General features: G+C 42.1%; 2 protein-coding genes across 3 annotated transcripts; both read left to right on the forward strand.

Moving 5' to 3' along the window:
* Positions 1-222: 222 nt before the first annotated feature.
* Positions 223-5,830, forward strand: LOC5507023. Of its 2 annotated transcripts, none has more exons than XM_032375460.2 (9): positions 223-370; positions 672-882; positions 1,586-1,753; positions 2,217-2,451; positions 2,809-2,940; positions 3,031-3,141; positions 3,404-3,687; positions 4,146-4,340; positions 4,867-5,830. In XM_032375460.2, the coding sequence occupies exons 2-9, from the start codon at positions 736-738 to the stop codon at positions 5,041-5,043; spliced, it is 1,449 nt and encodes a 482-aa protein (XP_032231351.2). In that variant the 5' UTR covers positions 223-370; positions 672-735; the 3' UTR covers positions 5,044-5,830. The 2 variants fall into 2 exon arrangements, with proteins under 2 accessions (XP_032231351.2, XP_048585792.1); XM_048729835.1 differs by having other exon boundaries at positions 224-318.
* A 485-nt stretch (positions 5,831-6,315) lies between these two features.
* LOC5507027 (potassium channel subfamily K member 1) lies at positions 6,316-11,437 on the forward strand. Its single transcript, XM_001627642.3, has 2 exons — positions 6,316-6,914; positions 9,740-11,437. The coding sequence occupies exons 1-2, from the start codon at positions 6,608-6,610 to the stop codon at positions 10,447-10,449; spliced, it is 1,017 nt and encodes a 338-aa protein (XP_001627692.3). The 5' UTR covers positions 6,316-6,607; the 3' UTR covers positions 10,450-11,437.
* Positions 11,438-12,310: the final 873 nt, after the last annotated feature.

The following is a 12,310-nucleotide window of genomic DNA, read 5'->3' on the forward strand; positions in this document are numbered from 1 at the left end:
ATGGTGCAAGACGGTGGCCAGTCAAGCCGTAACAGTATTTCACAAGACAAGAGCGAATGACATCGCCGGGTTATTTTAAGAATGCGTTCCTACCGTCCCATCCCCCTTGCTAGGACTAATACCGCACAACCACCCTTTTCAACCTCCCCCTCCCCTCCCCCAAATACACAGACCGCTGACCAGTCAAACCGTAACAATATTCCACCAGAAGAGAGCGGATGACATCGCCGAGTTATTAAAAATGCATGTCACCCGTGCCTTCTCTCCTTAGTGACACTGAAACCAACAAAAATACATATAATCGGAAGGATTTCCAAGGTGTTTTACCTGGTTTTACTCAAGAGCTTGGATTACGTACATTTTAAGTAGCGTGAGTTTGTCAAAGACGGATATGTGACCAGATATTTTGTAACACGGGTGGCCGTGTTTATTTAGTCTATTCTTGATGGATATGCTTTTTTCTTACTTGGTGTTAGTGTCTTTGAATATGTACTTATCTTTGATCGTTTTTGTTTGAGGCGACCCGTACCGAAAGTTTATTTTGAATTAATATGCGGAGAAATACCGAGATAGGCTGGGCTTAATTTTAAGGCTCCATATCGCAGAAACTAACAGATATCTTACAGGAAGTTTTGAAACATCGAACCTGAGCCGCTTTTTTTTCTCAATAGATGGATCCATGATCGCCAGTTCTTTTGATGGCCATCTCTCGTTCGAAGGTCACGTGGTTAATCGATGGTGCAGCGTTCCGCTCTGTACCACATTTCTGTAGTTATCCTAGTTGTCACCACGGTAACCGTTACTACGGTAACCAACGCTGATAAAGATGTCATCGAGTCATGGAGACAGCTTGACGTTGGAAAAGCCGCTAGCCAATTCAAGGTGAGTCAGAACGAGGGTATGAAACTAAGCTTGATCCTCTTTCTTGAAGCAGGAAAACATGCCCCCTCATATTAAGGATTAGGGACCTACAGGGAACCATGGATTTACGACGCCAGAGAGTCGAGGACGGCACACACGCGAAATTTCAGCGCGCGCTACCACATTTGTCTTAAACAAGGACCTGCGGTCAGGTTGCGTTATTTTCACGCGCGCGCTGAAGAATAGAGTTATTTCATAGGAGCGCGCGCTGTTTTTTAATTAAATTATCAATCACAATTTTTGTCGTTTGTTGCCGTAGAAAACCACTCCCAAGAAGCTCGCCGTTATTGCCTTGTGTATACAGAACGTTATTTTCAACTTCGAAATGATCATAGTTAATCTACGGCTCTGCTTTCTCGATATTTACGGAGCTATGTTCTTGACGTGGACTAGCGAGAATGACGACTTGGACCAGGTCCGCGCCTTTTATACCGCGGGTATGTTTAAGCGCGCGGGACAATTTCGTGTGCGCCGACGTAGTCCTACCACTGTTGTGAATCCCCTAATGTTTTCTAAGAATTTAAAAGATCACTTGCCCCTTCTTGTCTAACACGACCCTCTGGATGTACTTGTGAAAAATCACTGCCATAAACGCAGGCGTCATCTGTTACAATTTATTGTTCGTCTCGTGTCTAACCAAGTAGTCCTATCCCTGCACCCACAGGTTGAATGGTGTCGCCAGCGGATGAGTCGTTATGATTGGAAGGCTAAATTACAACCGTGCCTGCCACGGGTTCCCTGGGAACACAAGGATCCCGTGAATGAAGACACAGATCCCGAAAGGAGCTTTGTTCGTAGTGTTGATATAAGTCCAGCAGGATTCTACAGCAAAGTAAGGGTACTCGTCTACAAGGGTTTGAATAATACGCCTCACGTATAGTATTCTGCGGGCAAGTCCGTCCCTGTATATGTGAGGATATCAGGCGGATAAAGCCTGCACTGGAGAAACAGGCTGATGCATTTAGCTTCTTCTTAGCTATAGTCCTAGCGTCTAGTTTAGTTTACAAAAACTTGATTGATGACTGGATCTTGCTAATTCGCTGAGTATTTCTACAAAGTGCATCACGGGGCGTGGTCAAGAGTACAAAGGGGACTTCTGGCGCTTAGTCTGAGCGTCTAATTAGATTACCAAAAGCTTAATAAATTACTAGATCTTGCCCATTTTCTAGCTATTTCTACAAAGCGTAACGTGAGACGGCGTTGTCAAGAGTACAGGGGGGGGACTTCTGGCGCTTAGTCTTGGCGTCTAATTAGATTAACAAAAGCTTAATTACTGGATCTTGCTCATTCCCTAGCTATTTCTACAAAGCGTAACGTCAGACGGCGTTGTCAAGAGTACAGGGGGGGACTTCTGGCGCATTGACGTACGCGGAGAGGCGAGTGTGGCCGCAGACGTGTACGATAAAGGCGACGGGACATATGAAGCCGTGTTCCTGCTACCGCTGGCCGGGGAATATCAGATTTATATCACGCTTGACTATACTGACTGCAAGGGCATCAAGGACCCTCCTGCTGACTGGTTCAAACGAGGCATGTGTAACACGTGATAAAGAATCCATATTAGGCATCATACAAAACCCCAGCCTTTGCCTTTTGCTCTAGCATCCAGCTCGCGCGAGGCCATAAATCCAAGATGGCGCCCAAAACACGGGAAAGCGGGGTTTTCGTCGCGGAAACACCAACAAACGCCTACTAGTAGGCTGCCGCTTATAACAGGCGATTACACAAGGGTTCAGGCGCAAAACCCCCTAGGCCGCCAAAAAGTGGGTCATTTTGCGCCTTCATGAAAGCCTGCCAGTATCACGTTCAAACTCAACATTTGAAACATTGTTATGTGCTTGTTCCTTTGTGTTTTTACTTTTTTTCACGACTTACTGTACTATTCAGGATGTAGGCATGGCTCGTTCCAGCCTCCTGGGAGTCTCCACGGCCGTGAAAATGATTATGTCAACCAGACACTTCAAGGGGGTGCCCCTATTGTGATTGACGTGGAACCTCCTCTTGCTAAAGCACTGGCAGGTAAGTGGTAGATGATAGAGTTGCTTATTCGATTCGTCTAATTTATTTGTTTATGTGTTTTTCGAGCCAACGTATTTTGGTATGTTCTAGCATTAAACGCGTTCAAGGTCAGCGGTCACCTTGGTTGCCATGACAAATGTGATGTGCTTTGGGATGGCTATGGCATATGGAGAGAGGGGAACTGGGTACCATACACACCAGGTATAGCTCTGCGAGTATCCGATTAATCTTTGTTTATAATGCAAATGTTATAACCTATGTAATTGCCGTATCATTATAAACAGAATCGGTATCAATTGAATAAACAATGCAATCAATTGCATAATTGAAATATGACGATTTATGGCATAATTTTCACAAGTTGTGGCCTACGACTATCAACAAATAAAATATCCATTGAACCTATTTTAATCAGTTCAAAAATGCCTGTATTCATGTTAACCAGACTCGTGGACCTTTGTAGGTCTTTCAGTGAATCTCGGCGGAGGGTCGAGCCATATTCGTGGCCAAGGAGTATTCTATATATATGGAGACTCACTCAATCGATATTTCTTCGAGTCGCTCTCGCGTCGTCCATTATGCCAAGGCGTATTCCGAGCATGTTACTTCACGATGACGTGGGTGTATGCGCTGAGGCATACGGCCAAAGAAGAAATGGATCTGGCGGCCGGAGGGAAGAATATAGACATACCTCGAATACTGGCCGAACTCAAGGAGGCGGTCACAAGACAGGACATGGACGAACAGGTAAGCGAAATGGCGAAGTCAAGAAGAAGGGGGAGTTAAGATATACCGCAGATACTGGCCGAACATAGGGGTGCGGTAATACGACCACATCACGACATGAATAGCTTTGTTCGTGAAATGTTGTGGTCAAGAAAGTAGAAAGGGGTATAGTTATATGTCCGAAGGATACATGGAAGAACTTAGAGATTACAAGACCGGCATGGACGAACAGGTAAGTGTTCTAGATGGAAAATACAGGATATATAACGAGAGGTAAGGAAATCACAAGATCGGTCATTGCCAGAGCAGTCTTTGTAAGGGTAAGCTAAAGGGTGTCGTAAACAGAGGGGAGGTAGATATACATCGATACTGGCTGAGGAAGGCGGCAACAAGACAAGACATACAAAAAGGCATGTAAATTATATTTGTGATGCTCTCTTTGCAGTGGTTATTCAACATGAATCATCTTCTTTACGCAGAGCGCTCTCCTGCTGAACGCAGGTGTCCATTTATTGAAGAGTTCGGGTTTCTACACGTACCAAAAGCTGATTAACGGCATCGTGTCCGTTCTGAAGCAGCACTTCCGCGGAACTGTCATCTGGAAAACAACCACGAGTCTACAGGCACAGCGAGAGCTATACAGCGGCTGCTTTAGGAGATTCCACACAGAGCAGGTACGAAAAGAGGATGGATGACCAGGGGTCCCAGTGACGACCGCGAGTTTAAGCAATAAGCAAGATAGAAAAAAAACTCAAAATGAATGAATAAATAATTGCCCGTATAACCGATCGGGACAAGTTTTTGCCCAAGCATCCGCTCCAGCGCCCCCAAAAATATTCCCGGCACAACTAGTTTGACTCCACAAAATTTGCCAGCAGAACCATTCGGGATGATTTTTTTTCCCAGCAACCGAGGGCACTAACATCTTCCCAGCCAGCAAAAAATCGGGATCAGATCCGTTTTGTGCCCTTAAACGGGTTCCTGTGGCTTAGAACAAGCATATATGACAACCTTTTCCTAGTATTTTCCCCTTGTTGACATCACCAACATTACCATATTTGTTGTTGTTGGGCTTCTACTCTCTTCGTGCAGACCACAGACCTAATTTTATCTTAGTCAAGTGAATCCTACGGAACCCAGAGACACCGCTGTTTACTTCATTTCCCGTTTTTTAATTCAATTTTGTATTTTGCTTCTCAGCGCACGGATCTGTTCAACGCGTACGCGATGAGCGCAATGTGCCGGGCCGGATTTCTGGTCTTGGACGTGTACCCGCTGACCAAATCCTACCCCGCGGGCACCCTGGATGGCGTGCACTATGACAACAAGGTGTTCTCATCAGCAGAGGACATCCTAGAGGAATACTTTACAAGCTAGTTAATCAAGTTTAACAAGTTAGTTGATACAGGAAGGGGAGGGGATTCCACAAGCTCAGGCGCGTACACAGGGGGTGCGCAGGGTGCGCGCGTCACCCCCCTTGGCGGCCAAAAAGTGGGTCATTTCTTATAAAGGAATCTTCAAATACTATAATTTATCCATATGATACCTATGACTGCGCAACCCCCCCCCCCCCCCCCCCCCCACTCAGCCAATCCTACGCGCCTAGAGTTAATTGATATAGGGAGGGGATTCCACAAGCTAGTTAATACAGGAAGAAGGAGGACGACTTCACAGCTAGTCTAAACAAAAGGGGGAGGGGGATTTAAAAAGCTAGTCGATACAGGAAGGGGAGGAGGATTCAAGGGGAGGGGATTCCACAAGCTAGTTAATACAGGAAGGGGGATTCCACAAGCTAGGTAATACAGGAAGGACTTCTGTATCGAGTAGCTTCACAGCTACTCGATACAGAAGTGGGGAGGGAATTTCCCAAAAGGTAGGAACAAATACATGAAGATGGATACTACAACTACGGGTGATAATACTGAAAGTTTTTTTTTTTTTAAAGAATGGAGATCATGTACAGGATTGTTTGCTTGGGGTAATTGGAGGTAAAGCATCAAAATTATATCGTCCAAAGAAGAATCGAGGAAATCGAGGTATCCGAGTAGACATGACTTTAATATAGTCCCAGGAAAAGTTTAACAGTTTAACGTTACTGGGTTCCTCAAATAAAAACCAAGGTAGAGAACAAGATTTAATGAATAAAGATAGATAGAAAATAGCATAGATGCGTACTGAATGTATTAGTATTAAAAGAACGTACAAAAACAACGACAAAAACAAGAGCACACCCAAAGAAAAATACTTTGTCGCTTTTTCGGCGTAGTACAAAAAACCCAAAAAATAAATGAAAAAAAACATATTTCTTTGTGGCGCAAAAATAAACTAAACCAATGAAAAAGGCCTTTTATCATAGACTTATAGACATCTTCGAACATCTGCTGTGTTTCAAAGGCAAATATCGCTAAAAAAATTATGGTTGAAGATCGATACCTAGATGTTAAATTTAAACAAATTAGAAAACTGACCCTCTGAGATCGGCAATAGAAACGAACAAAAGTGGAAAAAAAACTCTCATTCAAATATTTCAAATATTTGCTGCGAGCATTCTTTCTCCGTATGAATATGTCAAGCTTAAGTAAACTTTGAAAATATTTTATCTCGTTAAGACAGGCTAATTCGAGTTATATTTCTCGATTTTGCATAACACAATTGACACTTTTATCAGGAGCTTTTCCTTAAAAGTATTTTTTATTAGGGGAAATTCAAAGATATGACATTTGATTATATATCACATTTACAAGCTGGCGGGTGTATTGCTGTCGCATCTGCCGATAGAACCGAGTTTATGTATTTTTAGGTATGATTAGCATACGGTATCTGGCCCTCCCTTTAGCTTGACCACAAGACATACTTCGCGCTCGCCTGGAAAACGTTCTCTTTTGGCGCTAATCCATCCAATGCCAACATCCCTGGGCATTTATCCGTCCACAGATGAGCGATGGAGAGAGGAAACCTGCGTCTTTTGGTCCTTATTATCGTTTACATCTTCTACTTAGCCATCGGAGCTGCAATATTTTCATCCATAGAAGGACCTTATGAACGACGTGTAGTGAAAAACCTCATAGCGAAGAGGGATCGCTTCCTCGCTAGAAACCCATGTGTTACCGACTTTGAGCTAGAAGAATTTATCAAGGACATTGTAGTGGCAAGAGATCAGGGAATTTCGCCGTTGAGAAATGTGTCTGTGCCGAGTTGGGAGTTTGGTTCAGCCTTTTTCTTCGCAGGAACTGTCATAACTACAATCGGTAAGCTCTAGCTCACCAGTTGAGCAATTTTTACTGATGCATACATCTGTGCATTAGGAGCCCTAGCGAAAATGTCCTTTGAAAAGGAAAGCTGTTTTGGATCGAAAAGTCAAGCGTGTTTGTGTGTTTATATGTTGTAATTACGTGTTGCTGGTGGTACGTGTGAAAGTCTTAAGGTACAAAAACATCCGGAATCAGTGCATATAAAAGAAGTCACATAAGTGCAGTAGAAGACTGAAAATAACAGTATTTTCAATTTGCACTTCTTCTCTTTAATCTTTTTGTCTACTTAAACATAATTTATCTTAGTCAAAGCAAAAAGCTATATTCTCACACTTTATTCTCTCGATCGGAAATAATTTCCATACGCGATAACGAATCTTTGAAAGTCTAAAAGAATAGGATTTAAGTGATATATTTTGTACTGTATGATTTTGTACTGACTTTCTATACTTTATTATTTCTTTATTGCATTTAGTTTACATCACATGTGATGTAGTTTACTGTCCTGCGGTGCTTTCTCATCAAAGTTCCTGTATTGCTTTGATCTATTCATATTTCACGGAATTTTGACATTTCTAATGACTCATAACCCTTTATTTCCAATAGACGCACTTCCTTAGCTTACCTTACCTTAAAGAACTTTACAATTTTAGTATATTACCGTAAAACTGCTATAATCCTTTTTCTGTTTGAGCTGCTTTTCAGTCTTTCATTTGTGCTTCTTTTAATCTCAATTGTATTTCAGTCTCCCGAGAAGATCTTGGCTGCTAGGAGAAAAACTTGCTCACAAAACACGCCATGAGGTGTGGGTGTTTTAAAAAAATCAATTTACAGCAAACATATTAAACATAAACGGGTTGTGATATGAAATACGCACGAGGAAAGAAGTAGAGAGGCGGGTTTCGAAAGCAACAAAAATAAAGAGACAGGTGGAACTAGCGGGTGGTACATCAACCTGACGAACGCTTTACGAAGATCGTACGAGGCTAAACGACTGCTCTTTTACTATACTCGATAACCATTCGAAGTCTAATGAAATTTTTTTTTTCTGTTTTTTTTTTTTTTTGGAACAAATATAATTTAATTTTTAAAAATAGGAAATATGAGGAAAAAAAACGGGAAAAAAATCTTTTGAAATAAACAAATCCTTGTAATGTTCTGTCCATGTTCGCTGCTTATCAGCAAAATTACCACGAAATTAGAAATTATACAACATCTTATCGCTAGTCAATTTTATCTGATCCATGGCAAGTATTTTTGTTCTTAGAAGACACAATCTTGATCTTTGGTAAAAAAAAGCCGGCTAACCGCTTAGATAAGATAGTGATATCAAATGGAAATACTAGTTTCGAGATTTTGCTATATTTTGATTGATATATTTTGCTATGCTCTACATTAATAACTTTGTTTAATTAACCTATGGGATAAATAGTGCTTTTATGTAGATTTGTACTCTCTGGGTCGTAAAAAATAAAAGTTATATATCACATCATAACTTTTCCAGCTCAAAATTACCATAGAAACACACCTAAAGTATATTAAAATCATTTCAATTTTATATCGGGTTCTGGTCATACTCCTAGTTGAGCTTCGTTAGTTGCCATAAGCAGACGGCTTTCCCACGCGTTTTTAAGTTAATCGCACCAACATTATTATGTGATTGCATTTTGTGGTATTATCGGTTGTTTAACCATTAATCATACCCACGTGGGTCATTATGGTTCTTTTTGTTTCCCGCTTTCCTCTACAAAGAACCTAGCCGCACCTCGGTGTACCCGAGCAAAACAAGCCACCTGTTTTTTTCATTCTGTTCATTTATTCCTTTACTTTTTTTCCGTAGGTAGAAATTTCCATTGCTATTTTTCACTAAAAATATTTTAACAAAGGTCGAAAAGCTAGGCAACACTCAACATTAACCTACAGAGTCGAGTCAACATCTCACAGCCGAGCTAACAAATGCTTTGGCATATAGTATCAAATGAAGGATATTAAAAAATCAAAATAAAACGGTTTGTTAAAACTATGTTCTTAATTACATATTTCAGCCCGGGCTGAGTTTCTAGCCCGTTTAGGTTGAAAGTCCAGCTCGGTATCCCCCACAAGTACTTGTAAAATTTCTCTTTCGATGACATGAACTAGTTTTCAGCCCGGGGGGAGTTTTCTAGCCCGGGCTGGCAAACCGAGCTAGGATTTTCAGTTGAAAATCGCCATGTTATTGTGTAAACATCTCAGCCCGGGGTGGAAAACAATACAATCCGGGTCCAGCCCAGGCTGGATTTAAGGCATATAATCGGTAAGCAGCTGAAATTCATCATGTAATCGGCCCCTAACTCAAGAATCCGTGTCAATCAAAACTGTTATTGTCGCCTTATTTGTCTTGTAAAGTGGCCATGGTTGAGCGTAACTGTAAAACAAGAGTCCTTTAGGAATAATGGTAAAATTTCATGTTTCAGCCAATCATCTGCCTAGTGCCAAAATTCCGAATCCTATACAGGGCCATAAGGGGTGGAGAATGGGGGCATGTGCCCCCCAACTATAAGTAAATGACTAATTCGTGGCCGTATCCCGAATATTTTCTTAATATTTCGGTATAGTGACCCCAATGTTTCGAGGCCTGCTTTATAACCTGTATAAGGTTGCTTTCTGGCGCGACAAGTTGCAACCAAAAAGCGAATGTGTGACAGGGCCTTAAAACAATAAATTTTTAAACAGAACACACCAGATCTCTATGAATCCTTTCACTGTCAAAATCAACAGACAGACGGAGCCAAAGTCTATCAAGTGTGGTTTTAATGCCGCGTTTTGTTTGCTTATTCTTTCAGGTTATGGTAACATAGCTCCATTGTCGAGTGGCGGTAAGATATTCTGTATCGTCTACGCGCTCTTCGGCATTCCTATGACGGCCATAATGCTGACCGCGATAGTCGAGCGCCTTCTGCTAGCCGCTGAACGCGTGCAGGAGCTAATGGCGGGCTCATGTACGGTGCGAGGTATCCCGGCATCCTACCTGCGCATGGTCCATCTCACCTTCATCATGCTAGTAGTTCTTATGTTCATCATGTTCGTACCGGCGCTTGTATTTATGAACCTCGAGGGCTGGAACTATTTCGAGGCGTTCTACTTCTGCTTCATATCGCTCACGACTATTGGCCTGGGGGATTTTGTACCAGGCGATGACGTCATGTGGCAGCACAGCGCCTATCGGTCCCTTTACAAAGTCTGCTGCATTTTGTTCTTCATAATCGGGCTTTCGTTTGTCATCCTGGTACTTGAGCTGTGTGCAAAGGTCCCGGATGACCATCCCGGCATGCTCTTCTCCTGCCATCAGCCGTACCTGAAAGACGAGGAAGAAGTGCCACTAACAGGGTATGCGCCGCGTAAAGCCGCTGACAAAGTGTGGGAGGCCGTGGGCGTACCGCCATCTGGGAACCGAAATACTTACAAGCGATTGTCTTCCGAGTCACCTGAAAGTAGCGATAGAAGTCCGGAGCAGCAAAGCAATAAATCCAGGCGCGGGGATACGCCTAGATGACAATGTCGGAGTAAGGGAATAATATTGCACAAGAAATGAATTGATAAAGGACGGAATAAATTTGATTTTATAAAGATGCATTGCCGGAACACATGCATCGTTTGGTAGCTAAACAGATTTGTGTAAAATGTGTGATTCTAGAAATTGAACGAAATTAAGGGGGAGAAGGGGAAGGCTTTATGCACCGATTTCTAGGAGCTCGAAAAACCTCGTTTTTTTTTCTGAGAAGGGAGGTGGAAGTATGGATCTTTCTGTATCACACAATAACGACATAAAGACCACAATGGGGAAACTAAATGGCCTATATTATCCTCTTATGAATCGATACATTATTTGTTTTCATTATTCTAATTACTGGGGTGGGGTGGGGGTGGGGGTGGGGGGCATTTGACTGTAACAAGAGGTCACATCTACTTGGTATCCTATAGTTACCTACAACTCAAAGGATGAAGCTATCATTGTTGTAAATTTCGCGATTTTTGGGCTGAATTTACACTGCGTGAAAACGAGAACGCAGAAATTGAAATTGAGAAAATATCACGGTATAAAACACTACAGGTTCGCTGTCTCGGCGTAGTTTTCTTGGGTTAACGATAGGGGTATGTCGATACAGAGGTATTTATGTATCTATTGATGACTTGGGTGAACTGTAGAGTTGTTTTCAATAAATGGTGGAGCAAAGTGACAAAAAATAGCACGTGGATGTGTAGCTTTGTAAAAATGACCAACATCCTCGAGAGCCTTGGGCGTAACGAATGTGACAGCGTAACGAATATGACATGTAATAGCCAGAGGTATTGGACAACTGCAAGAATGAGATCGTCTATGTGTTTGGACGTATCAATCGGGGTTAAACCCTTTGTCAAACCCTTTGATTAGTCTCCGTTAGTGCAGTCACGCAATTCAGGTGTTATTCGTATTTGGGTAACCACGCCCATGCAGTGAAGGGCATTTACTTGTTTGTTATTTAATAAAGTGACAGACATTGTCTTGTCATGCTTATGTTTCGTCACGAGATGAATACAGGGGAATTACCCCGGGGAAGGAACTCTCCAGAAAAGTAGACGGGAGTGATCGTTACATCTTTTAGGGTATAAAATTCGACCAACTGCCTTTTGTAAGGGGGTGTGTAAGGGTTTTTTTTTCGATTCTGCTTTCTCTTAGGGTTAAAAATTCCTTCGACGACACCCAATTTGCTATCTGTTAGAAAAAAGAAATTCTGTTGACCACGCCCAAAGTGCCCTCCTGCCCTTAGGATTAAATTCGGTTTTGCCGACGATCACCCGTCTGTTTTTATCGAGCACTAACTCATCACGGAACCTTTTCAGTAGCAAACTAAAAAAAGCCAAAATAAAAACAGAAAGGCCCGTCACGCCAGAGAACGACGAAAAAATAAAATCTCTAAATGGAATTTGTCATCCAAAAAGTCACGTGGTCTTTTAGTGCATGTGACCTATTTGAGTTCACACCCTGACTCGATGAGAAAAAAAACTATTACCACTTGGTTTCTAGAAACGAGCAGATTTTTGCGTCTCGTCCATTTTGCGCTTAATTAACAATGCTTGAAAAGAAGACAAAGCCAATTTTCCACTTTTAAGCCAGTTCTAACGGCGCCGGGATTCCTGTCAACAACAGACAACAGACAACACTGATGGGCCAACATTAATGTCGCTATTTTCTCATTAACAAGCTGGAGGGTGCTGTAGTTCGGCAACACTTCCTACGTCTGTTACCACATCTCCTATTTCCGTTACGGGAGCTTACTTTTGCAGCGTTTTAGGACTTGCAACCGTAGATCCTCCTTATATGGTTCACTATAGTAGATCCTTCATATATGGTTCACTATAGCAGATCCTCCTTA

Source organism: Nematostella vectensis, chromosome 7 (assembly GCF_932526225.1).
Source record: "Nematostella vectensis chromosome 7, jaNemVect1.1, whole genome shotgun sequence".
NCBI lineage: Eukaryota > Metazoa > Cnidaria > Anthozoa > Actiniaria > Edwardsiidae > Nematostella > Nematostella vectensis.

Excerpts from the sequence above, each read along its gene's own strand:
- LOC5507023 (XM_032375460.2), top strand. The coding sequence starts at position 736 with ATGGTGCAGCGTTCCGCTCTGTACCACATTTCTGTAGTTATCCTAGTT. Across the intron at positions 883-1,585 it reads AAGCCGCTAGCCAATTCAAG|GTTGAATGGTGTCGCCAGCG; the intron begins GTGAGTCAGAAC and ends CTGCACCCACAG. Across the intron at positions 2,941-3,030 it reads TCTTGCTAAAGCACTGGCAG|CATTAAACGCGTTCAAGGTC; the intron begins GTAAGTGGTAGA and ends GGTATGTTCTAG.
- LOC5507027 (XM_001627642.3), top strand. The coding sequence starts at position 6,608 with ATGGAGAGAGGAAACCTGCGTCTTTTGGTCCTTATTATCGTTTACATC. Across the intron at positions 6,915-9,739 it reads AACTGTCATAACTACAATCG|GTTATGGTAACATAGCTCCA; the intron begins GTAAGCTCTAGC and ends TTATTCTTTCAG.